Source organism: Lissotriton vulgaris, chromosome 7, assembly GCF_964263255.1.
Source record: "Lissotriton vulgaris chromosome 7, aLisVul1.2, whole genome shotgun sequence".
Taxonomy (NCBI): Eukaryota; Metazoa; Chordata; class Amphibia; order Caudata; family Salamandridae; genus Lissotriton; species Lissotriton vulgaris.
The window spans coordinates 1,417,667,964-1,417,695,857 of record NC_141695.1 but is presented as its reverse complement, the minus strand read 5'-3'; the positions used below and the strand labels follow the sequence as shown (position 1 = coordinate 1,417,695,857).

Below are 27,894 nucleotides of genomic sequence, written 5' to 3'. Positions count from 1 at the left end.
CTCTAGAATGGTGGAATGCTACCCCCGTCGCCAGAATTAGCAAGGGGGTAGTATTCCAATTCGTATGACACCTTACTCGACATGTTTTGATAATGCTATACCAAAGTTAGCAATAACCGCGAGGATTATAATGCACTTAAGAGTATATGGTATAGCGTTATCATGGAAACTGCTAAAGGACTTGGTTCCGAAAGCTGCAGACAGGCTCAGCTCATGCTAGAGCACCATCTCACATAATTCCAAGCACTCTGCCTTCAGGATTGATAAGGCCTGTCATAGGAGTGACTGATAGGAGGATATGTGTCCATTTTAGGGTTAGATATAGGGATACTATATCTAAAGCAAAGGGTGATTACACCACCTTGCCCCAGCTGATTGATCAGCCAGTTGTGTCAGATTTGGATGGCCAGCCAGGGGTCGCGTAATACATACTGCAGCCCCTGGTAGGCCCTGAGTGCACCTATGCCCTGGGTACCTAAGGTACACTGTACAGGGACTGATAAGGTGACTCAGTATCCAATTAGATATGCACCTAAGGTACATGGTTGTCCATTTAGAGGGAGACAGCTAGGCTGTGGGTCTGATTAGAAGGCCCACAGCCAGGGAAAGTTGTAAACCAGTGAATCAAAAAGCAAAAATCGGGGGTGACCATAGGATTGCAGACCCCACTCTCCTACATAACCCCCCCAAACTTAGGGACATTAAACTAACCTTGACCAGGTGAGTCTTCTTGTTCTAAGTGGAAGTACCTGGAGAGACCATCTGCATTGCCATGGTCAGTCCCTGGTCTGTGCTCCACTGTAAAGTCCATCCCCTGTAGGGAAATGGACCACCTAAGAAGTTTGGGATTTTCACCCTACATTTGATTTAGCCATAAGAGGGGCTTATGGTCGGTCTGAATCTTGAAGTGAGTTCCAAACAAGTATGGCCTCAACTTCTTCAGGGCCCAAACCACAGCAAAGGCCTCCCTCTCAATAGCTGACCAACGTTTCTCTCTAGGGGTCAGCCTTCTACTTATAAAAGCAATGGGCTGGTCATGACCATCAATATTCAGTTGAGGATAGAACAGCTCCCACACCCAACTCAGAAGCATCTGTTTGGACAATGAAAGGTTTGGAGTAGTCTGGACTCTTGAATAGGTGCAGTGCACTTGGCCTGCTTAAGGTCATCAAATGCCTTTTGACAGCTAACTGTCCACTGAACTTTCTTTGGTATTTTCTTACTTGTCAGGTAATTAAAAGGGGTCACAATTGTCCCATAATTTCTGACAAATTTCCTGTAGTAACCAGACAGGCCCAAGAAAGCTCTGACCTGTGTCTGGGTGGTTGGAGGAGCCCAGTCCTTTATGGCCTGTATCTTGCTCTCCAATGGTTGAACCTGGCCCCCACCTACAAGGTGGCCAAGGTAGACAACCTGACTCTGCCCTATCTGGCACTTAGTAGCCTTGATAGTGAGGCCTGCCTTTTGCAGGGCCTCCAAAACTTTCCTCAGGTGGATCAGGTGATCCTCCCAGGTTGAGCTAAGACAGCAATATCATCTAGATATGCTGCACAGAAGTCATCCAGCCCAGTGAGAACTTGGTTCACCAACCTTTGAAAAGTGGCAGGTGCATTTTTCAAACCAAAGGGCATCACCACAAATTGGTAATTACCTCCTGGGGTAGAAAATGCTGTTTTGGCCTTGGCATCTTCAGCTAACCTGATTTGCCAATAACCAGCTGTCAGGTCAAATGTACTCAAGAATTTGGCAGAAGCCAATTTATCTATGAGTTCATCTGCTCTTGGTATTGGATGGGCATCTGTCTTAGTGACAGCATTGAGACCCCTGTAGTCTACACAAAACCTCATCTCTCTCTTACCATCCTGGGTGTGAGGTTTAGGCACTAGAACTACAGGACTAGCCCAAGGGCTCTCTGAGGGTTCAACGACTCCCAATTCCAACATCTTTTGTACTTCTTGTTTTATGCAGTCCCTGACGTGGTCATGTTGCCTGTAGATTTTACTCTTTATAGACAGACTGTCACCAGTGTCCACCTCATGGGTGCACCAGTTTGTCTGACTGGGTGTCGGAGAGAACATTTATCTGAAGGACTGAAGAACTTGTTTGCAATCATTTTGCTGATGTTCAGAGAGGCTGTCAGAAAAGACTACACCATCTACTGACCCATCATCCGGGTTCTGAGTGAGCAGGTCTGGGAGAGGGTCACTCTCTTCCTCCTGTCCCTCATCTGTAGCCATGAGCAAGCCCATGTCTTCCTGTTGACAAATGCCTTGAGCCTGTTCACATGAAGTACTCTGTGGGGGCTCCTGGGAGTTCCAAGGTCTACCAGGTAGGTGACCTCCCTTCTGTTCAATGATAGTATGGGGTCCAGACCATTTGTCTTGGAGAGCTGCTGGGGCCACTGGCTCCAACACCCACACCTTCTGTCCAGGCTGGTAAACCGTAAGGACAGCCTTTTGGTCATGCCAAGCTTTTTGCAGGTCTTGGCTGGTCTCAAGGTTTTTAGATGCCTTCTCCATGTACTCTGCCATCCTGGAGCGGAGACCAAGTACATAGTCCACTATGTCTTGCTTAGGCTTTTTGAGAGGTAACTCCCATCCTTCCTTCACAAGACACAGGGGTCCTCTTACAGGATGCCCAAATAGAAGCTCAAAAGGGCTGTAGCCAACCCCCTTCTGTGGTAACTCTCTGTAAGCAAACAGAAGGCAGGGTAAAAGGATGTCCCATCTTCGCCTAAACTTTTCTGGTAACCCTTTTATCATCCCTTTTAGGGTCTTGCTGAATCTCTCCACAAGCCCATTGCACTGTGGGTGATAGGGGGTGGTGAATTTGTAATTGACACCACACTCCTTCCACATTGCAGTCAAGTATCCTGACATAAAGTTTCCACCTCTGTCAGAGACAACCTCCTTAGGAAACCCCACTCTGGAGAAAACTCCAAGTAGGGCCCTGGCCACAACAGGAGCTGTAGGGGTCCTAAGGGGAATAGCTTCTGGGTACCTGGTGGCATGATCCACTACCACCAGTATAGATCTGTGCCCAGATGCTGTTGGGGGGTCCATTGGTCCAACAATGTCAATCCCCACTCTTTCAAAGGGTACCCCCACCACAGGTAGTGGTATAAGGGGGCCTTTGTTGTGCCACCTGACTTGCCACCTGACTTGCCACTGGCTTGGCAAGTGACACATGAGCGACAAAATGCTTTAGTGTCTACAGACATATGAGGCCAGTGAAAGTGTGGGACAAGTCTTTCCCAAGTCTTCTTCTGGCCTAAGTGACCTGCAAGGGAAATCTCATGGGCTAAGGTAAGAAGGAAACCTCTAAGACAAGGGGATAACCAGCCTCCTGGTAGTAGGGGTCTCTTGCCTCAGAGTAAAGGAGTCCATCATCCCAGTACACCTTGTGGGTACCTGTGGCATTCCCCGCAGCCTCAGCAGCAGCCTGCTGTCTGAGGGGTTCAAGAGAGGAACAGTAACTGTGCCTGCCTCAAGTCTGCCCTGGAAGGTCCCCCTGTCCCAAGAAACTCAACCTGTTCAGGCTCAAGCTCTTCTAGGACAGTTCCTTCTGGGGTCTTTGGGTCAGCCTCCTGAGAGCCTGATCCTCACCTTGAGGCAGGGGGGAAGTCACTGCCTTAACCCTACTGCTCTTTCTCTTGGGAAGTGTCTGGTCCATTGTTCCAGGATCCAGCACTTGTTCAGCTGGGCATTGTGTGGCCTGTGACCTAGTCACAGCAAGGACATGTGCTGACAAACCTAACATTTCCACACGAGTCCTATACTCCACATCTGACCATAAGGAGGATTTCAAATCATTGCCCAAAAGACAGTCCACTGGGAGGTCTGAACTAACTACAACCCTTTTGAGGCCAGGTACCCCTCCCCAGGAGAAATTAACAAGTGCCATACCATGGTTGGTAGTGACATTGCTAGCATTGGTCACTAGGTAGTCTGAACCTAGTATTACCTGTCCAGGGTCCACAAATGCTGGTGTCACCATAGTGACACTGGCACAGGTGTCCCTGTAGGCCTGAGCCATTTTTCCATTGATTAAAGGCGTTTGCCTGTACTTGCCCAGAGTACTGGGACTTATTGTAGGGGTCATATCCATGTCCCCAGTACAAACAAGAACAGCCTGAGTAGGTATCCTGACCAAGTCAGAACCCACCTCAGTTCCCAGGGTTAACCCCACCATAGCCTTGGGAGGAGCACTACCACTACTAACTGTACTAGGGGGTGCAGGTCCCTTAGGGGCAGTAGTTGTAGGAGTTGGGCCTTTCTTGGTGCACTCACTAAACCAGTGAGTTTTACTTGTACAGTATTGGCACCATGGTTTCCTCTGACCATCATCATTCTTCTTCTTCTTTTGGGAATTCTGGGACCCACCCTCCGTAGATTGTATCGGGCCCTGTTGAAGACTTCTGGTCATTTTTCTCATTACCCTTCTAGTCTGCTTTCTTCTGGCCACCACCCTGGTTCTGGTTCTGCTGCTTGACCCTTGTCCTGACCCATCTGTCTGCCTTCTTTCCCAATTCTTGGGGAGAGGTCAGATCTGAGTCAATAAGGTGCTGATGCAACAACTGATTCTGACAATTATTTAAGATTTTCTCTCTCATAATTAGATTAGACAATCCTGTGTAATCAGTAACTTTACGTTCGCGGCATATGGGCTGCAGATGGTACATTATGAATAGATCGCCATCTGGTGTTGGGCTCGGATGATTGCACTTTGTTTTTCTCTTGGAGAGTCTTTTGTATCTTGGTGACTCCTCCTTTGGTTGGTAGTGCGCATGGGCATCGGCTCCATCCTTAGATTGTTTTTTTCCGCCATCTGGTTCGGATGAGGATTGAGACGCTCCAGATCGACTTCGAAAAGAAGTGACTTATCGGCGCGTATTCCCTTTCCAATTCGACGGTATTGTTATCGAACGCTTTCATTTCCATTCCGGCGCGTTTCGACTTCAACATCGAAGAAAAAAACTTTGATCTACGTCGACTAACAGGAGGCCTTTCTCGACGCAGTCAAGTCCGGAGTCCATGGAAAGGACTCCATTCAAGAAATGTCCAGCGTGTGGTGCTAAGTTCCCACACAAGGACCTACACGAGGTGTGCAACCTCTGCCTATCGCCTGAACACGAATCCAGGGACTGCGAAGCCTGAGCAGCATTCTCCTCCAAGTCGACGATTAGAAATCGTCGAGCTCGAAGACACGAGGTTTCCAGAATGCAGTCGGAGGCGATCCCGGAGCTGTTCGGAGACTAGCAACTTGAGGAAGAAGAGGATCATGAGGAGCAGTCTGGGTCGGAAGGGGACGAGTCGGATGTCGAAGAACTCGACATGCAACAAACCGTGAGTGACGACGTCCCCTTACCTAAAAAAACGACCCCGTGTGGTAACGACCCCGCCTTCGAGCCCGGTCAAACTGCAGAAAAAAGTTTCTGACGCCCCGCCTTCGGGCCCGGCAACGAAACCGAATCTGAAACCGAAACACTCGGTCTCCCACCATGTCGGATCCGAGAAACGGTCGACATCGACTTCGACACCGAAGCTTCATGCAAGGGAAAGCTCAGCATCGAAACATTCCATGTCGAAACAGAAACATGATTCGACGTCGAAGACTCACTCGACACCGAATAAGTCGGAATCGAGTAAACACTCGGTGCCGAAAACACAGAACATTGACGATCGAAAACAAAAGCACCTTTCGGAACCAAGGCCTTCGGTACCGATACAGGAGCAGCAGACAGATCCCAAACAAAAGATTTTGTTTATCGATCCGCAAACTGGCAAAGTAGTGACGAAGAAGAGGAAGAATGAACAGATAGAAGACAAATCTCTTCCTTCAAAAAAGAGAACACTGGGGACAAATACAACTCCTCCTACTTCTCCTCGACCTAAAGTCACACCCTCTTCTCCTATTCCTCACACTATGCCAAATATTCCTGCACCTTCTACACCAAGACCATCTACACCTCAGTCTGATGTAGACAGTGGTCCAGGGGAGGGAGAACCTCAAGGGGATGATATAACTATACCAGATGAGGATGACCCATGGGGAAATTATAACGTAGGGTCAGATGATAACAACGACCCAGAGTTATATCCCTCAAAGCCTTCACCACCTGATGATAACACAGGGTTTGTACAGCTCATTAATAGGGCAGCAAAATATCATAAGGTAGATATACATACAGAACCTCTAATAGAGGACTTCCTATTAGAGACTCTACCTAATGCACAAAGAACATCAGGTACTCTACCTATGCTGAAGGGTCTTCTCCGTCACACAGAAGAAATATTTAAAGACCCAGTGAGGGCTAGGGTGTTAAACCCAAGAATTGATAAAAAATATAAGGCGGCTCCAAAGGATCCAATATTTATCAAAGGGCAGGTACCTCTGGACTCGCTTGTAGTTTCACACGCTCGTAAAAGAGCGAACTCATTATCTACAGGAGAGGCTCCTCCACCTGATAAAGAGTCGAAATTAATAGAAGCATCAGGCAAGAGAGTAGCATCACAAGTGGCAAATAGCTGGCGTATAGCCAATACACAGGCACTACTTGCACGTTATGACAGGGCACATTATGATGAATTAGAAAAACTCATCACACATCTCCCCAAAGAACATCAAAAAAGGGCAGATCAGTTAATACAGGAAGGAAAGATAATAACTAATACTTCCATTAAGTGCACCCTAGACGCAGCAGACACTGCAGCAAGATCCATCAACACCAGTGTCATGTTAAGGAGACATGCATGGCTTAGAATCTCAGGATTCAAACAGGAAGTACAAACATCCTTATTGAACCAACCCTTTGATCAAAAAACACTTTTTGGCTCAAGCACAAATGAGACCTTAGAAAAAATGAAAAAAGATACAGAAACGGCTAAGTCAATGGGAGCATTGCAACAGCCAACACAAAGAGGTTCCTTTTGTAGATCCACCTATAAAGGAGGCTCAAAAAATACAGGAACAAATCAGCAATCCACCTCTTTCACACCTACATCACCCAAAGGTAATTCAAGAGTTAGTTACAGGGGTAACAACAACAAAGGTAGAGGCCGTGGAAACAATAACAACCGCAACGCCTCAACCCCAAAACAGTGACTTAATAGAACTTCCCCCAGACCACATAACACCGGTCGGGGGACGTCTATCACAGTTCCTACCTGTCTGGGAAAACATCACATCAGACAAGTGGGTGAGACAGATTATCCAACATGGTTATTGCCTAGAACTCACAGCTACCCCACCAAACATCCCCCCCAAACAGCGTCCAATGAGTCAAGATCATCTGACATTATTAAAGGAAGAAGTACTAGCACTGCTACAAAAGCATGCAATAGAGAAGGTTCCAAAACATCAACAAGGGACAGGAGTATACTCTCTATACTTCCTAATCCCCAAAAAAGATGGGTCCCTAAGACCAATCTTAGACCTAAGACCTCTCAATGCATACATAAATTCGGAACATTTCTACATGGTCACGCTCCAACAGGTACTCCCTTTACTGAAGAAAGGGGACTTTCTTTCTACACTGGATCTAAAAGACGCTTACTTTCATATCCCAATTCACAAAGCCCACAGGAAATACCTAAGGTTTGTAGTGGAAGGACAACATTATCAATTCAAAGTCCTTCCGTTCGGGGTCACAACGGCACCAAGAGTGTTCACAAAATGCCTAGCTGTGGTGGCAGCACACCTAAGAAGACAACAAATACATGTCTTCCCATACTTAGACGATTGGATAATAAAGGCCAAGTCACAAGAAGAATGTCTTCACAACACACAGAAGACAATTCAATTGCTGCACCACCTAGGGTTTACGGTGAACTACAAAAAATCACACCTGCAACAAAACAAAATTCAGCAATACCTGGGGGCTACTATAGACACAGAAAGAGCCATAGCATACCCCAATCCGATCAGGATACAAACAATGGTCGGGTTAATACAAAGATTTCAACCACAACACTCACTACCAGCACGAGTGTTTATGCAACTGTTAGGCATGATGTCCTCCTGCATACTGCTAATACCACATGCCAGACTACAAATGCGTCCACTACGGGAGTGTCTAGCGACACAGTGGAATCAGGCTCAAGGTCAGATTACAGATCTGGTGTTGGTAGACGACCGTACGCATCGCTCTCTGAAGTGGTGGAACACAACAAACATTTCCAAAGGACGGTCGTTCCTAGAACCGATTCCACAAGTGATAATAACAGGGGACGCATCGCTCTCCGGATGGGGAGCGCATATGGACAAATACACAGTGCAGGGGAAGTGGAGTGTGCAGCAAAAGAAACTGCACATCAACTACTTGGAACTATTCGCGATATTTCTAGCGCTAAAAGCTTTCCAAATGCAAATAACAAACAAGGCAGTCCTGATCAGAACAGACAACATGACTGCAATGTATTATATTCAAAAACAGGGGGGACACACTCTCTCCAACTATCCAAACTAGCACAGGACATTTGGAGATGGGCCATTCCTCAAAAGATCCATCTGTTAGCAGAACACCTACCAGGAGTTCAAAATCAGATAGCAGACATCCTAAGCAGACAGTCAGAACAAGTACACGAATGGGAGCTGCACGACCAAATACTGCAGCCATTCTTCCAAAGATGGGGGCAACCAGAGATAGATCTGTTTGCCAATCATCAGAACGCAAAATGCCAAAACTTCGCATCCAGGTACCCACACCAACTGTCCCAGGGCAATGCACTATGGATAAATTGGTCCAACAAATTTGCTTACGCTTTTCCCCCTCTCCCACTAATTCCATTAGTGGTTCGGAAACTGCAGCAGCACTCAATGACAATGATACTAGTGGCACCCATGTGGGCAAGACAGCCGTGGTTCACCACGCTACTACAACTCTCACAGGTGCCACATCAAAAGCTAAGATTATTACCCATGCACCTTACACAGAACCATGGAGAAATAATGCACCCAGATCCCAAACAATTGAACCTAGCGATCTGGCTCCTGAGGTCATAGAGTTTGGATATTTAGATTTACCACCAGAATGTATGGAAATCATTAAACAAGCAAGACGTCCTACCACCAGAGCATGCTATGCAGCAAAGTGGAAAAGGTTTGCTATACACTGGAACAGTAAGCACATCAACCCTCTGGACGCATCCACTAAACAGATCATTTGCTATTTACTACACTTGCAGCAATGTAACTTAGCATACACCTCTATCAGATTTCATCTCGCAGCTATAGCGGCGTACCTACAAAACAGGCAACATCTTTCCCTGTTTAAAGTACCGGCAATTAAAGCTTTCATGGAGGGACTCAAAAGAGTCATTCCACCAAGACGACCACCTTCCCCAGTCTGGAATCTCAACATAGTACTTACCAGACTAATGGGGCCACCATTTGAACCTATGCATAGGTGTGAAATCCAATTCCTCACATGGAAGGTGGCCTTCCTTATAGCTATCACGTCACTTAGAAGAGTAAGTGAGTTGCAGGCTTTTACGATTCAAGAACCATTCATGCAGTTACACCAAAATAAAGTGGTTCTTAGAACAAACCCAAAATTCCTACCAAAAGTAATTTCTGCATTCCACATCAATCAGTCAGTGGAATTACCGGTTTTCTTTCCAAAACCACAAACGGTAGCGGAAAGGGCCTACATACATTGGATGTCAGAAGGGCAATATTGTACTATATAGAAAGAACACAAACTTTCAGAAAGACAAAACAGCTATTTGTTGCGTTTTCTCCTACACATAAGGGCAATCCCATCTCTAAAGCGGGCATTGCCAGATGGATTGTAAAATGTATTCAAATATGCTACTTAAAAGCAAAGAGAACATTAACTGTTCCTCCTAGAGCTCACTCTACACGTAAACTAGGAGCATCTATGGCATTCTTAGGAAACATTCCACTAGATGACATATGCAAAGCAGCTACCTGGGTTACACCGCACACCTTCACAAAGCACTATTGTGTAGATGTGCACACAACACAACAAGCTAGAGGGGGACAAGCTGTATTAAAGACTTTATTTCAGACAGTTGCAACAGACACGGGCGACCACCGCTAGGGAGAGAACTGCTGTATAGTCTATTCATAATGTACCATCTGCAGCCCATATGCCTCGAACGGAATATGCTACTTACTAGTATGCATCTGTTCTTGGCATAGAGGGCTGCAGAGTGGTACATGCCCTCCCAGCCTCCCTGGAAACCTGTGTCTGCTCCAACATTATCTTATTTAGATACACTTACATGGGCATCCATATCTGTATTCTATCATACTACTCCATCTAACCCTACTATGGCAAAACAATCTAAGGATGGAGCCGATGCCCATGCGCACTACCAACCAAAGGAGGAGTCACCAAGATACAAAAGACTCTCCAAGAGAAAAACAAAGTGCAATCATCCGAGCCCAACACCAGATGGCGATCTATTCATAATGTACCACTCTGCAGCCCTCTATGCCAAGAACAGATGCATACTAGTAAGTAGCATATTCCTTCCCAGTAACCAGCCTTTAAAAGCCTTAGTGGCACAATCAACAAAGTCAGCCCAATCCTGAGGCTGAATTTTCTGGGTGTCTCTGAACAGCAACCTGTACTGCTCAGTTGTTAAGCCAAACCCATCAATCAGTGTATTCTTCAGGACTTGGTAATTGTTAGCATCCTCAGCTCTAGTAGTGAGGAGCTTATCTCTACCTTTACCTTCAAAGGAGAGCCACAATATAGCTGCCCACTGACTCTGGGGGATGCACTGGACAGTGCAGGCCCTCTCCAGAGCAGTCATCCATTTGTGGATGTCATCCCCTTGCTTAAAGGGGGGCACTATTTTACTCGGGTGTCTAGTATCAAAACTCCTGTCTCTATCTCTAGGGATAATGCTGCCACCAGTGGGGTCTGCCCCACTCAATTTCTGCTCTCTGGCAAAGGCAAGTCTTTCTTTGGCAAGGGCAAGTTCTTCCCTCTCAATCCTCAGATTGACTTCCCTCATCTTAGCTTCATGCTCACTTATCTGAGGGGATTTCATCCCTCTCTGAGAAGATGCCTGAGACATGGGTGTGAATAGATCTGTTAAAGCCTCTGGAGTGAGAAATAACTCGTCTATTCCCAAGGTTAAGCCTGCCTGAGGATGGGCCTGGGGCTCCCCCAGTTCCATTCTCATGTATGCTTAAGTTGGCCCTGGTAAGTCTGCTGACTCCTCCCTGGCCATGGTTTACCTCTCCATCAGATGAGTCTCCTTCTTCCTCCACTTCTTCAGTTTCAGGGAGATTAGAGTCCTCCTCTACTGGGTGTATGCTTCCCTCTGTAGGGTCAGATGGGCCTGGATTAGAAGCCCTTCTGGCATCAAATGTCTCTAAGAGACCTATCAGGAAAGGAAGGGTAGGGTTTGAACCTGTTTTAGCTTCCTGGAGGTACACAATTGTCTCATCTCCTGGAAGCTAAGGGCTGCATATCTTGACATGACCTGTGGACGGTCAATATCACCAAGGGGAGCCACTGTGTTCTCTCCTGTGATAGACATGCTTTTCTAGTGAGGTCTAAGTGGTGCACTTACCTACACTATGCGTTTTCCTACTGTTCCCTTGCTAAGAGTTGTAGTCGGGGTGTGCTACTCCCTTTCTACTACAACAGCTGGTTCAGTAGAACTCAGAGTATTTCTAAGCTTGTTAAATGTACCTATGGTACCTTATGTGATCTTTCAAATGATATCTCAAGATTATATTTGGTAAAAACAGCAAGCTAAAATCCCACCGCTGCCACCAATGTGAGAAGTTGGCCTGATATATGATGCTCACTAGTTCTAGTGATCACCTTGTATCAGTCCAAACAACCCCTATGGTGATTGGTTGTAAAGTCAACCTTATGGACCAGCTATCCTAATGGTAGCATGAACAAAGCAGTCTTAGGCTAAACTCTTTTGGCATGTGAAGCCAGCTGTTTTTCCACATACAACCCATTGAATACCAAGTGAAAGGACACCACACAGGTTATGAAAATAAACAAGATCTTTATTAACTAACATACACCTCTGAACTCTATGAGATCAGAGGGCTAAGCACATGACAATCTCTTTGCAAAAGTACGTTTAAGTTGCACAAATTACAATGGTGCACTAGGGGCACGACAAACCATATACTAAGTAAGTGGAATGTGAAAGTCGATAAAAGGAATGGAGCTGTCCAGAGGCTGTAGGATCGCTGGGACCACGCTATACTAACTCTAGGTAGGTAATGGGAGGCCCAAGGAACGCGTGTGCCGAGTGAACTCACACGCGAGATGCGTAACAGTGTCTATGGACAGTACAGTTCAAGAAAAAGGTGAGTACGGACAACCCTGACTAGGTAGAACTAAAACGACTGTGGAACTGGACACTAGGAGAGTCAAGCTACCCTTGAGCACCGAAATGCTTGTGTTGCCTCACCCACAGGCTGCGGGTGCATAGGTGCCAAGTCGTGTCGGGTTCTGGCGTTGAAGTCTATGGAGCCTGGAAAAAAAGATGCTGCAGGCGATCAGGAGGAAGATGTCCGGTGTGATCCAAGGGTGGATCAGTGAAGAGAAGAACCTGAAAGCAGAGGGGACAATGTTCAAAGTCACTAGCCATTGACTGGAGTGGAACCAGGAGTGGAACCAGATGTCGTTGTCGCGATCAGGTGAGGGTAGACACTTGTCTATGCAGCCACGTGGACCAGGTGGTGTCTTCGACGACCAGGATGGAGGCACGAGCTGTCCCACGCAGGCTCTCGCTGTCGGCGGTGTCGGCTTCGGATTCGGAGTCAACAGGCCTTGGCAAAGGCAACCCACGCGGTGAGTGGAAACGGTGTCTGGAGTGGACCAGGAGGGTCCGGGGTGCTCCTCTTTTGGAAGGGAGCAAGGGCCAGTCTGGAGCAACCAGACCAGCAGTGAAGATTTCAAGGTTCGTCGTCTAGGAGGTGACTAGCCAGCCGGCAAGTGACCAGACAACTCGTCGAGCAGCAACCAGGCAGAAGGGCCCCACGCAGATCTCGTGGATGCTGGAGGGCTGATCTTCGGTGCAGGAGCTGCTCTGGGTCGGGGCTTCTCAATCCCCAAAGCACTTGGACGAGGTTACCTCAGAAGTCGTGCAGGAGCGAAGTTCTGCTTCTTTCAAGATGGCCGGTCCCACGTGTCTCGTCGCACCCACGGATCTCAGCTGTGCTGCAGATGTAGGTAGAGGTCGGAGAGGTCTGGGAATCCGGGTCTCGTCAGGCTCTGAAGTCTGGATCCTCGAGGGAAGACGACAAAGGGAAGCCGCTGGACGCTGATGGTGCCTGCTTGTGCAGGGTGGACACTCCTTGCCCACAAGGGAGATTTTTTCAGTCTTCTGTGGAGCAGAACGTTGAAGTCCAGAGTTTCTTCTTGTAAAGTTGTTCAGGATAATCTAATTTGGAATGGGACCAGCTCCTACCTTTATCCGGCTAAAGGGGGCTGTACTACGACTAGGTCCCTCTGGGTGGGACCAGGAAGGGGGGTGGTTACACCCCCTATCCTTTGTCCGGTCTTGCGCTAGAGCTGGGGCTGGAGAGCTCCAGGAACTTGTTTAGACCGGTTTATGCACACCTTGTGTGCCCCAGGCATGTCTCATTCCTTTCAGCCCTGTCCTACCTAATATACAAAATCCTGTCTGGGGTGGTGCTAGCACCTCCCAAGGCAGGAAACCCTTTGTCAAAGCCTCCCTCGCTGGAAGGACTCCCAGCAGCAGGAGGTCAGACTTGTGTCTGTGGTGGCAGCATCCATTTTGTGATGCTGAGGCTCGAGTTAACTTTAACCGGGGTTCACAGTTACATACATGTTGTGTCCCTCTGAAAGGGTGGAATGCTACCCCCGTCGCCAGAATTGGCGAGGGGGTAGTATTCCAATTTTTTTGACACCTTACTCGACATGTTTTGATAATGCTATACCAAAGTTAGCAATAACAGCGAGGATTATAATGCACTTACGAGTATATGGTATAGCGTTATCATGGAAACAGCTAAAGGACTTGGTTCCGAAAGCTGCAGACAGGCTCAGCTCTTGCTAGAGCACCATCTCACATAACTCCAAGCACTCTGCCTCCAGGATTGTTAAGGCCTGCCATAGGAGTTACTTATAGGAGTATATGTGTCCATTTTAGGTTTAGATATAGGGATACTATATCTAAAGCAAAGGGTGATTACACCACCTTGCCCCAGCTGATTGGTCAGCCAGTTGTGTCAGATTTGGATGGCCAGCCAGGGGTGGCATAATACATGCTGCAGCCCCTGGTAGACCCTGAGTGCACCTATGCCCTGGGTACCTAAGGTACACTGTACAGGGACTGATAGGGTGACTCAGTATCCAATTAGATATGCACCTAAGGTACATGGTTGTCAATTTAGAGAGAGACAGCTAGGCTGTGGGTCTGATTAGCAGGCCCACAGCCAGGGAAAGTCGTAAACCGGTGAAGCAAAAAGCAAAAATGGGGGGTGACCATAGGATTCCAGACCCCACTCTCCTACACTCGGCTGCAACGAGGAGACTGGCTTAGCGCAAGAGATCTGCAGGATGCGTACTTCCATGTGCCCATTGCACTGAAACACCGGAAGTTCCTGCGTTTCCTAGTCTGAACCAATCACTATAGGTACACCATAATATTGTTTGGTCTGAAGTCTGCACCCAGGACTTTTTCAAAATGCATGGCAGTGGTGGCAGCGTTCCTGAGAAAGAACAAGGTGTTTGTCTATCTGTATCTGGACGAATGGTTGATCAAAGCCTCCACCTTCCAGGAAGCGCACTTGAATTTCAACAGGACGGCCGTTCTGTTGAACCAGCTGTGTTTGCACATCAACCTGTCCAAGTCCGTTCCGACTCCTGTTCAGTGCCTGCAGTACTTGATAGCCTCCAGCAATACACTCAGAACAAGCGTGTTTCCTTCATAGGAGCGACGCTTATCGATCCTTCAGAAGGCTCAGGCTCTCATGTCCGTTCCATCAACGACAGTGAGGACGGTTTCTTCACTTCTGGGGTCCATGGCCTCTTGCATCTTCCTCACACCACATGCATGCCTCCACACACCACGTGGAGTGTCAATGGTGAGAGCGGCAGACCCTGATGCAGAGGTCTAGCCCGGGACCAGGGTTCAATTCCCCGCCTCGGCGGGTCTTGGGCTCAAAAAATCCACGGACCTGATAATTCTCGCCTCAGTACCTATTCTAATTATAGAGTCCCACTCTGCAACTCTGGGCAATAGCTTGCTTAATCTCCACAACGCCCCCCACAACGCTAAGGATGCCTGGCCTTCACCCTGGGGGTGCCCAAGAGTGTATAATCATGGGGATGGGGGAGGCAGAGTGAGAATCCTTTCAGTCTCCGTAGTTAACTTTCTTAATCAGAAGGGGGAAAGGATCACTTGTCCTGCTTAAACCTTGGGTTCACAAATCGAGGAACTGGTATCTCCCAACAAATATGACCCTCATACACGTGTATGTTGGTAATTTCTCTTCAGCAGTATATACTGTGTCCCCGCTTTTCTACACGTGCGTGCGTAATCATTGAGTCATTTTTTGTCTTGTGCACCCTCCACCAGGAGGTTTTGCCTTAGGTTTAAGGCAGTAGTGATCGTGGAAAGTGGGGGGTCTAGTGGTGGTGTCGTTATTAAAAATCCGGACAGCCAGACAGAGGCAATTTAATAAGTCTGGATTCGGACTATGAATAAAATTTCTGGTGCACTCTTCGAATTGGTAAGGGATTCAAGTGCACTATATATATAAAGTTTAAAAAGAGGTCAACATGTTTCAGCCTTTGGTAGTCAGAGGATCTATCGGCTTTCGTCAGGACCAATGGGAGTGAGTAAGTAGTGAAAAAATTGTGAGAAGAATAAAGGGTTATTGACCTGAATCTTCGTGAGTTAAGGTTTCATTGTACCTTATTATTTCGGGAAATTGCTTCCTCGGGGATTTAGGCTGATCGAGAGAGGCCTTACTTAGTGCCTTCTTACTCGGTCCTGGCAGCATGTGCTGACTCGGTCTGTCGTCACCCGGAACTACCCAAGAGTGGACACCTCACAGGGAAAGCCAGGACGGGTTCCACAGCGGTATTCGTACAAGCACCTTGAGACCCTTGCGGGTGAGTAGTGTGATATACAAGTATCAATTTACATTTACATGCATGCCTCCACATGAGACCGCTGCAGGAATGTCTAGGATCAGTGGGACCAGAAACGAGGGAGCTGGGACGACAGGATCCAACTGTGTCTATACGCTGAAGCTCAAAAGTCCTTGAGATGGTGGTGTTCAGCAGAGAATCTCCTCAAGGGGGGTCCATTCCACAAGGACATTCCCATACAGACTATTGTGACGGATGCTTCTCTCCACGGCTGGGGAGCGCATTTAGACCAAGGAACGTGGTCCCAGGCGGAATCCACTTTGTGAGAAGGTGGCCTGATATGCAGTGCTCACTATTCTAGTGATCACTATGTATCAGTCCAACAACCCTTATTGATGATTGGTTGTAAGTCAACCTTATAGACCAGCTATCCTAGTAGCGTCGATACGAGCAGTCTTCGGGCTAAACTCTAGAGGGCGTGTTAAGCCAGCTGTTATACCATCACATATACCCCTTGAACACCAAGTGAAAGGACACCACACAAGTGTTATGAAAATAAACAGTGTATTTATTTAGATCATAACAGCCCTGTACTCTACTCTACTAAGCACACAACAAAACTCTTACGAAAATACTTTAGGTTGCACAATTTACACAAATGCCCGAGAGGCACCATATACTCTAAAAGTGGAATGTGAAATTACTAGCAGGTAAGTACTGTACTAATAGGCTTTGGAATCGCTAGGACTACGTTACTGAACCTTCAGATTACTAGTAGGAGGCCTAGGGGACTCGGGTGCAGAGTGTGCACTCTCACGCGGGATGCGGGACAAAGTCTATGGAGGCTAGTAAAAGCAAAGTTAGTGTTATCGGGCGAACCAGACTAGATAGGCTGAACAACGAAAAGGATCTGGACCCTTGGATAGTGAGGCTATGCTGGGGCACCGAAATGCCGAAGTTACCTAGCCAGGGGCTGCAGCTGCATAGGTCTGAAAAGACGTCGGGAATCCTTGTTGCAGTCTATGGAGCCTGAAGAAAGAAGTTGCTGGCAGGCGACCAGTGAAGATAGTTCGATGGATCCAAGCCTGGATCGAAGATGGATGACACCTGAAAGCAGAGGGGACCAAGTTCTTAATCACTAGCCAGTGATTGTGTGGGCACCAGGATGGCACCGGGCGAAGTCACCTCGACCAGGTGAGTGGGCGACGCTGGGCTCTGCAGTCTCACGGACCAGGAGGCGTTATCGGCGACCAGGATGGAGGTGCGAGCTGTCCCACGATGGTTGATGCTGTCGACGTCGCTGGACCCAGGATTGGGGCAACAAGTCTTGGCAAATTCAAGCCCACGCGGTGGACCTAAAATGGCGTCTGGAGTGGACCAGGAGGGTCCGGGGTGCTCCTCTTTTGGAAGGGAGCAAGGGCCAGTCTGGAGCAACCAGACCAGCAGTGGTGATGTCGGTCGTCGTCGGGAAGGCCACAAGCCAGCGGGCTAGTAGCCAGACAATGCGGTGAGCAGCCACAAAGCAGAAGGGCCCCACGCAGATCTCGTGGATGCTGGGGGGCTGGACTTCGGTGCAGGAGCTGCTCAGGGTCGGGCTTCTCGGACCCCAAAGCACTCACCAGAGGATCCCTCGGCGGTCGTGCTGGATGGAAGTCGTGCAGTTCTGATGATGGCCGGTCCCTCAAGGTCTCGTCGCACCTACGGTTCTCAGCTTAGCTGTAGAGGTAGGTAGAGGTCAGAGGTGCCAGGGAAGCCGGGTCTCGTCGAGCTGGTCAGTCTGATTCCGGAGGAAGGACGTGCAGCAAACCGCAGAGTTCTTAGATGGTGCCTGCGGATGCAGGGTGACTACTCCTTAGCCACAAGGGAGAAATCTTGAGAAGAAGTCGAGAGTTCCTTTCGTAGAAAGTAGTTTCTTGATTCAAAGATGATCTAATCTGGAAGGGTCCCCGCTCCTGCCTTTATCCTAAAGAAAGGGGTGGGTACGCGACTAGGTCCTGCCCTAGGGGTGGGACCAGGAAGGGGGGTGGTTACACCCCTCTCCCATGCCGGACTTTCCCCAAGCCAGGGGCTGGTGTGCCCCTGGAACTGGTTCTAGCCGGCAGATGCGTAGTGAGCACCGGGGTGCCACTTGCAGTCACCTTCCTGTAAAGCCCTGCCTACCCAGGATACACAAAACCCTGTCTGGGATGGTGCTAGCACCGCCCCTGACAGGAAGCCCTTTGTCCAAGCTCCCCTCGCTGGAAGGACTCCCAGCTGCAGGGGGTCAGACTCGTGTCTTTGGTGGCAGCATCCATTTTGTGATGCTGAGGCTTGAGTTAACTTTAACCGGGGTTCAAAGTTACATACATGTCGGGTCCCTCTAGAAGGGTGGAATGCTAACCCCGTCGCCAGAATTGGCGAGGGGTTAGTATTCCAATTCGTATGACACCTTACTCGACATGTTTTGATAAAGCGATACCAAAGATAGCATTTAACCGCGAGGATTATAATGCACTTCAGAGTATATGGTATGCGTTATCATGGAACAGCTATTAGGACTTGGTTCCGCAAGCTGCAAACGGGCTCAGCTCATGCCAGAGCACCATCTCACACGATTCCAAGCACTCTGCCTTCAGGATTGTCAAGGCCTGCCATAGGAGTGACTGATAGGAATCTGTGTGTCCATTTTAGGGTTAGATATAGGTATACTATATCTAAAGCAAAGGGTGAATACACTACCTTGCCCCAGCTGTCGTGCAGCTAGTTGTGTCAGATTTAGGTGGCCAGCCAGGGGTGGCATAATACATGCTGCAGCCCCTGGTAGGCCCTGGGTACACCTATGCCCTGAGTTACAGGGTCTGATAAGGTGGCCCAGTACCAATTGGTAAATGCACCTAGGGTACATGTTGTAATTTAGTGAGAGAACAGCTAGGCTGTGGGTCTGATTGGCAGGCCCACCGCCAGGGATGGTCGTAAACCAGTGAAACAAAATCAAAAAATCTGGGTGATCATAGGATTGCAGACCCTACTCTCCTACACACGTATCACATCAATTTTCTGGAACTCGGAGCTGTTCATTTGGCGCTGAAAACCTTCCATCCGTCTTTCCAGACCAACTCCTTGCTTGTACAGACGGACAATACGACCACAATGTATTACCTCAACAAGCAGGGGGGTTCTAGATCGCGCACACTATCCCAGGAAGTGCAGGCGAATTGGCACTGGCTGCTAGCCCGAGGACTTACGGTAACGGCTACCCATCTACCAGGTGTGCAGAATGCTCAGGCGGACGCACTCAGCAGGCTGGTCCTGGAAAGCCACGAGGGAGTCCTAAACGACGAGGTGCTAGGAAGATGGGGCACGCCAGAAATTTCTGTTCGCCACCGCCGAAAACAGAAAATGCCGAGACTTCGACTCCAGGTTTTACCAACCGGGGACTCTGGGGAATGCGCTATGAATCAGCTGGTCGAACAGCTTTCTATACGCTTTTCCACCCATTCCCCTGATTCCGGCAGTACTCATCAAGCGGTCTCCATCCAGAGCACGAATGATCCTCATTGCTCCAGAGTGGCCTCAACAGTGGTGGTTGACGGACCTGCTCCACCGGTCTCTCCAACCCCATCTGTAGCTTCCATGTCGGCCGGACCTTCTCACGAAGTTCTGGGGGTAGATGGTGCACCCCAACCTCTCATCGTTGAGATTGGCGGCATGGCTCCTGAGATAGTATAGTATGGACACTTGAACTTGCCTGACAACTGCATGGAAATACTCAAGGAGGCTAAGAGACCATCCGCCAGGACTTCCTATGCCTACAAGAGGCAAAGGTTTTTCATCTGGTGCACGTCCAAGAACGCTGATCCTACCTCTTGCAAGGAAGATGTCATCCTTCCATATCTCTTGCATTTAGCTCAATCTGCCCTTAATTTCCATTCTATTAAGGTTCACCTCGCAGCATTAACTGCGTATAGGAAATGCCCTTCACAAACATCCTTCTTCCAAATTCCTGTAATTAAAGATTTTTTGGAGGGATTGAAGAAGGTATTTCCCCCTGTTAGGCGTCCGTCGCCTTCATGGGAACTGAATGTGGTGCTGTCACGGTTGATGAAGTAACCTTTTGAACCTATTCATAAGGCTTCTCTACAGCATTTATCCTTGAAGGCGGCCTTCCTTGTGGCTATAACATCGGCCCGCAGGGTGAGTGCGATCCAGGCCTTGTGTTGCCAAGAGCCTTATACTGTATTTCATGCTTCTAAGGTTGTCATGAGGACTCACCCTAAGTTCCTTCCTAAAGTGATTTCTGATTTTCATGTCAATCAGACAATACCTTTACCTATGTTTTTTCAACATCCTTCCTCTCCGGTGGAGAGGTCTCTTCATTCCCTGGATGTGAGAAGGGTGTTGAAATTCTACTTAGATAAGACCTAGGACATTCGTAGGTCAGACCAATTGTTTGTCAATTATGGTTCGGTCAGGACTGGTCTCGCCACATCTAAACAGTCCATCTCTAAGTGGATTGTGTCCTGTATCCAGTTATGTTACCAAAAGGCTAACAAGACCTTAGGGGGTAAGCCTAAGGCTCAATCCACCAGGGGAAAGCGGATAAAACGGCTTTGCTACGTAATGTTCCCATTGCAGATATCTGTAGGGCTGCCACCTGGAAGTCGTTCCATACCTTTGACAAACTTTACTGCCTGGACTCTGAGGCCAGAGCGGACGCTCAGGTTGGGCAGGCTTTGTTGAGAAATCTGTTTGCACAGTAGTGGTTTTGTCCGTTTCCTCCACCGCTGGTTTGTTGGGATGGGCTTGCCATTCTATTCACATGATTGACTATACACAGAGATCTGTAACTCCAGTTCTGTAGTAGGGGTATCTCTGTTTTAGTCATAAGCGCCCGCCCTCCTCCCCGGTGGATGAAACGATAATGTACTGAATGCTACAAGCCTGGCTTTATACACCTAAAAAAAAAACTGAAAGTAACTTGCCTTTGGCTGTGCATCCTGGGATACCGAGGGTCTCTGGAGAGTTCTTAAAGGCACGGTATCCCTTTTCTAGACACATAATGGCCGCCTATGGGGCTTGTCTGTCCAACCCTTCCTCTCTATCATGACAAAGGATTTTTGTGAAGGGGAGTTTCTCTTGGTGTGAAACTTAAAGTGTGTAAAATGTTATATTATTGGACTATCTTTTTCACTTTGAGATGAAGTGCTGGCCAATGTAGCCTTGTAGTTTGTAGGCTGCAATATTTGTATTGGATTTTCTCTTAAGTGTCTATGCAGGACTGCAGATTCATACAGCAGTATCTGGGTGCGACGATAAACACTCTGGCAGCTACAGCACTGCCGATTTCAGTGAGGGTCAGCAGCATTCAATCGCTGATACAAAGATTCAGACCTCAACACTCGCTTCCAGCGCGAGTGTTCATGCAGTTGATAGGCATGATGGCCTCCTGCATCTCCATAGTCCCGCACGCGAGACTACATATGCGTCCGCTTCAGGAGTGCTTAGCACGTCAGTGGACTCAGGCTCACGGACAGTTGAAAGACCTAGTGTTGGTGAGCGGTCGGGCATAAAACTCTGCATTGGTGGAATCCACAAAACCTTTGCAAGGGACGACCGTTCCAGGACCCTGTGCCAAAGATCATCCTGACGACGGATGCTTCTCTCCAGGGATGGGGAGCTCATGTACTCCACTACACTGTGCAGGGACTATGGACACCGCAGCAAAGGAAGATGCACATCAATGTTCTAGAACTGATGGCGATCTTCATGGCACTAAAAGCCTTCAAAGTACATCTGTGCAACAAGGTCGTCTTGATCCGGACGGACAACATGACGGCCATGTACTACATTCAGAAGCAGGGAGGAACACACTCTCCACAGTTGTCTCATCTGGCTCAGAGCATGTGGAAGTGGGCCATTCAGAGAAACATCTTCCTCATGGCAGAACACCTCCCAGGCAAGGACAATCAGATGGCAGACCTGCTCAGCAGGTACTGCTACCAAATGCACGAGTGGGAGATGCATCCATCAGTACTCCAACCGTACTTCCAAAGGTGAGGTCATCGAGAGATAGACCTGTTCGCCACAAAGGAGAATGCAAAATGCCGAAGCTTTGCCGCCAGGTTGCCACACCCACTCATGCAAGGCAATGCGATATGGATGAACTGGTCAGGCAAATTTGCGTACGCTTTCCCCCCAGCACCTCTAATACCGCTGGTGTGGCGCACAAGCTGAAGCAGCACTCGATGACTCATCCTGGTTGCTCCGACGCGGGCTCGCCAACCATGGTACACCACGTTTCTGGAACTGTCCGTGGTACCGCATCAAAGGCTGCGCCTCACACCCAGGCTTTTGACGCAGAGCCATGGCGACATTCAGCATCCAGATCCGCAACAGCTCAACCTGGCGATCTGGCTCTTGAAGTCCTAGAGTTTGGCTACCTAAACTTACCTCCTGACTGTATGGACATCATCCGGGAGGCAAGGAAGCCCACCACCAGAGCATGCTATGCGGCGAAGTGGAAGTGGTTTGTCATTTATTGTGCAGACCACAACATTAACCCGCTGGATGCATCTATTCAAAACATAATTTGTTATCTCTTACATCTGTACAAATGTAATCTGGCCTATTCTTCCATTCGTATACATTTATCCGCAATGGCTGCTTATCTCCAAAACAGATGGCACCTCTGACTTTTCAGGGTGCCTGCCATTAAGGCCTTTCTGGAAGGACTCAAACCAGTCATTCCTCCGCGGACGCCACCAGCTCTGGAGTGGAACCTCAATGTGGTCCTCACCAGGCTGATGGGTCCCCCTTTTGAACCACTGCATTCCTGCGAGATTCAATTCTTGACGTGGAAAGTGGCTTTCCTTATAGCGATCACGTCGCTACGACGAGTTAGTGAACTCCAGGCACTATCTATCCAAGAGCCTTTTATTCAAATTCATTCTAACAGGGTGGTGCTTCGCACTAACCCTAAATTCCTTCCTAAGGTAGTGTCTCAGTTCCATATCAACCAGACTATAGAACTACCTGTGTTCTTGCAAAATCCTGAGTCACTTGCGGAGAGAATGCTCCACACATTTGACGTCAAAAGGGCCCTAATGTACTACATTGATAGGACCAAAGATTTTAGGAAGACTAAACAACTATTTGTTGCCTTTGCGCCACAACACAAAGGTAACCCCATTTCCAAGGCTGGTATAGCCAGGTGGATCGTTAAATGTATTCAGATCTGCTATCAGAAAGCCAAGCGCACTCTCACCATTCCACCACGGGCCCGCTCCAACCGAAAGTTGGGGGCCTCCATGTCTTTCCTTAGAAATATTCCTGTGGAAGACATATGTAGAGCAGCCACATTGTCTACCACACACACATTTACAAAACACTACTGTGTGGATGTGCACTCCAAACAGCAGGCAGCTGTAGGGCAGGCTGTTCTCAAAACACTTTTCCAAACTGCTGCAGCTGGCACGGGCGGCCGCCGTTAATGGAGGGACTGCTATGTATTCTATGCACAGATATGAATTCAGCAACCCACATGCCTCGAACCGAATATGCTACTTACCAGTATGCATCTGTTCTTGGCATGTAGGGCTGCTGACATTCATATCGCCCGCCCTCCTCCCTGGCGCCTGTAGCGGCTGCAGCATTCACACATACTTCTGGCATGGTCATCATTCACTTAGTTTCACTCCATCTTGGCCACAATGGCTAAAAACAATCTGAGGATGGAGTCGATGCCCATGCGCACTGTAGTCCATGGAGGGAGCCACCTATCTCGTGATACTTTGAAGAGACTTCCAGGACAACAATGTGCGATCATCCGGACCCAACACTAGGCGGCGATCTATGCACAGATATGAATGTCAGCAGCCCTACATGCCAAGAACAGATGCATACTGGTAAGTAGCATATTCGTTCTGGCGTGGAAAAGCTGTGTATAAGAATGGACGTCAGCGCGCGGAGTCGGCGTCTAAGTACTCCGACGTCATCACGGCGCCGACGACTGACGCGGAGCCGCGGGCGACGCCTACCGACGCGCATGGGTACTGCTACGCAAACATTTCCGGATCCAGTCTGACGCCTGGGGATATTCTAAGGTAAGAAATGTAATACTAACTACTGTTTCTTGCAGATATATCGTTACCGAAGGTAAGTAACTTGTACATCTGGAAGACTTTGTGTCCCCAGTGCAAAGTGCTAGTTGCAATCTCTGGTAGTACTTGAATATTATGATGTTGGGCTCTAGGAAGCATCTTGAATCCTTCCCTGTTTGTGTATTTCTTTTCAAAATAGGTTTGATGAGCTGTCTAACCTGATCAAGACGATCCGCAATGCTATGAAGATCCGGGATGTCACTAAGTGCCTTGAAGAATTTGAGTTGCTGGGCAAGGCATACTCCAAGGCCAAAACTATTGTGGACAAGGAGGGTGTCCCTAAATTTTATATCCGGCTCTTAGCAGATCTGGAGGACTACCTCAATGAGGTAAGTGATTAAGTTCTTCTAGATCAGCTGTGAGCTAGCAGGGCTGGCAAAAGACCTCGGATAAGGTCTGCCTCTGGACTCATTGGTGGAAGGCTGCAGGTTTTGTCAGTGGGGTGAAGGATATCATGGAGGACCTTTTCAGTGGCTTGATGAAAACTGGAGTATTTGGTTAATGACCAAGGGAAACTGATTTCTTCAAGATATTCAGTTTTGGTTAAGTGGACAAAATTCTTGGGAGATTTACTCCACGGTGCAGAAGAGTTACTAAACCTACCTTGAGAACATTGTGAGATCACATTGATGAAGAATGCAAAGAGTCTTCTGTGGTTTCCAGGGTACAGGCAGTTGGTGAAATGTTCTCTGTACTGTTTTCATGCATGTATATGAAAGACGTGTGCATGTTTTTTTTTGTTTTTTTTTAAAGGAAAGTGGCCAAAATTGTCTTCAACGAGTTTGTTCACCTATTTCTCCAGCAGTGCCACTGAGTAGGCTGCTTCTTTCAAGATTTCTGTATCGTGTAGAGGCTATTGCAAACTCTTAATTTGAACAAAGGTTCTACATTAACATTTGCTTCAACCCTCTCTTTTTAGGTCTCAAGCTAGTGTGGCTGTGCAAATGCGCAGCTCGCTCGGCGAGATTTTGTTTTTGAGTAGCTTTCAGTAAAGGGCTTTAAGCCGCGCCCCTCTTTTCCATTGGCTGGCGTCACCGTTTATGCTAAACGGTGGCCAGCCATTGGAAAAGAGCTTTTTGTCACGTGTAGTTTCGGCTTTATCAGATGGCCCACTTGGACGGGCTGGTCTGCCATCCATGCATCATGAAAGGTTTCTTATCTTTATGGGGCCATGTGTTTCAAACACATGGCCCCATAAAGACAAGAACTCGTTTTGCTCCAGACGAAAGTGAAAGCGGAGCGTGCTTGTTATCCAAGGGTTTCCCAGAGGCCAGGCAGAGACTGCAAATGCTCAGCGACCATTTGCATTCCGACAGCTTCTGTTTCTGAACTTGCCCGGAGGTTAAATCCCCAATATCAAGCACTCTGCTGAGAGCAGGTTATTACCACATATAACAATCGCTGATGCTTTACGAAGTGTGTCAATGTATTTTTTTATTTCTCATACTCATGATAAGCGAAAAAAGTACAAATCCCTACATGCAAAGCGCTGTTGGCTTGCGCTGAGCAGCAGCCAGGATGCTTTAAAAGTCCCTATGTATATCTAGTCTGACAACATAAGAGTGTCAGCAACTCGCGCACACACTCCTCCGGGTAAGGCGAGGTATGCAGAGCTCACTGAAGGGTCAGGTCATTCCCACACAGAGGAACACACCATGAGGACTCGAGGGGCACAGCGATCAGGCTGCGGAGCTCTCACTTATATATGCAGACCTTTTCTTTTAAAGACGGACAATCCCAAATATATACAAAGGCAATTTTATTTTACTGGATTACTTTCTCCTTCTTAAACTAATCCTCACTCTAATACGATTTAATAGATCAATACAATTTGTAACTTCCCCCAACAAGTCGCAGTGTCCTCCTTACCCTGTGCAGGAACGCAGCAAAAACATTCTGACCTGTTACATGGCGTAGGGTGGGCATACACAGGTACCCCAAGGGTAAGACTGGCAGCAACAGTTCACACCAGGGCACGAGCCTCCGCTTCCAGTGACACCTCCCTGCGTAGCTGTAACACACTGCCTGATTGGTTCCCCCTGACATCTTCCCCTGATCGGCCAGTCTCCTACCCACCTCCCGCTTGCTTTCACTTGTATGCTTGAGGCACTTGGCTGTGCCCGGGTCACGTGCACCTGGTGACACTTGTTCGTCTCAGGGTGACAGCACAAAACTACGTAGGGACATTTGCACCTGGTGGCATTTTGACACACTGTGGGTGACAGGGAAGAGAATAGTGTAGGAGCAGAGGTTCGGGCCACTGGTGGCAGCTGTTGTACACCCAGGCTGACAGAGGCATAAGAGTGCCTGTTTTCTTTAGGTTGAGAAAATCGGTTAATTTTTGCCTCTGTACAACTTTGCTAGTCCTAAAACAACCTGCCGTGATCTTGCTAGATTATTCTTCAGTTGATCCCTCCCACTCCACATTCATTCCTCGCATATTACTGTTATGTACGCAATTGTCAATTCTTGTTTTCTCTGCTACAATTTATTTACTTTTGGCAGATCTGGGAGGATAAGGAGGGTAAAAAAAAGATGAACAAAAACAATGCGAAGGCCCTGAGCACTCTGCGTCAGAAAATCCGGAAGTACAACAGGGACTTCGAAGCACAGATCACTGCTTATAAACAGGTGAGGTGAAAGGCACTACTGCACTATGAGGTATTGATTACTACAGGAAAGGTCTGGTTGTGGTGTTGAGGTTTTATGCTTGGTCATGCTGGATGAACATTAGGTTTACAGCTGGAAAATAAAAGTGTTGCTCAGTATAGGAGGACAAATAAAAAGCTGGACTATTGAAGTTAAATGCTGACTGCTAGGATGACACCATCTTAAGTTTAAGATGTTACTGCCGTTTGCAAATGGGAGAGATGCTGCTGCTTTTCCAAGTTTGGGTAATACCATTTCTTAGATATTAAATAGATATTGTTATATATTCATTTATTGCACTTCACTAGTTTTTGGATCACCTGTCAGTCTGAGTCATTTATTTTGTTTCTTCAAGAATCCAGAAGAGTCTGCTGATGAAGATGAGGAGAAGAATGAAGAAGATTCTGAAGGTAATGGAGAATAGTTTGGTTATTGCAGAGCTCTGGATCCCACCCACATATGAAGCAAACAATCGGAAAATGCTTGCTCCTAATTAAATCTGGAATTTAGGTAGAGGAGAATGCTATTTATTGACTGGCTTGCACACAGGACTTTTAAACAGTAAATCAACATAGGCTGTATGCCCTCCCTATACCGAATAAGCTGCCCACGGATTTTGATATAATCTCCAGAATATCTGTATATGTTTAAGCCCAACTTTAACGGTGTAAGACATTGATACATGTGTTGGGCCGTAGGATGAATATTCCTTTGTGATTCAGAGTTGCTGCTTCCGTTGTAGGACCTGTCCATCTCGCTGCAATGTGCACTTATTTAATTCACTCTACCAATGTCCTTGGGTCTAACATCATTGTCCCTTTATTCCTTCTCTGAATTTTTCTTTTCCTAAGGCCTCTTTTTATAAACCCTCATTCTGATTCTGAAGTTTGACTGAACCAATCTTTCTCACTTCCCATTACTACACTTTGGGAGAATCATTTGGTTTCGTCTTAAATATTTTTTCTTACAATTAGTTCAGTACAGGAGGTGCAATAACAAAATAGGTACTTACCAATTGGAGTGTGTTTTTTG

The 27,894-nt window shown here is 47.7% G+C and overlaps 1 protein-coding gene across 6 annotated transcripts in view; it reads left to right on the top strand.

The window, feature by feature from the left end:
- LOC147705753 (eukaryotic translation initiation factor 3 subunit C-like) overlaps positions 1-27,894 on the top strand; it is a 638,241-nt gene that overhangs the window by 86,070 nt on the left and 524,277 nt on the right. For all 6 annotated transcript variants that reach the window (XM_086932195.1, XM_086932193.1, XM_086932197.1 and 3 more), the window contains 3 exons: positions 24,353-24,542; positions 26,719-26,844; positions 27,218-27,272. In XM_086932195.1, coding sequence (XP_086788321.1) covers positions 24,353-24,542; positions 26,719-26,844; positions 27,218-27,272 — 371 coding nt within the window. The remainder of the gene's footprint in view (positions 1-24,352; positions 24,543-26,718; positions 26,845-27,217; positions 27,273-27,894) is intronic.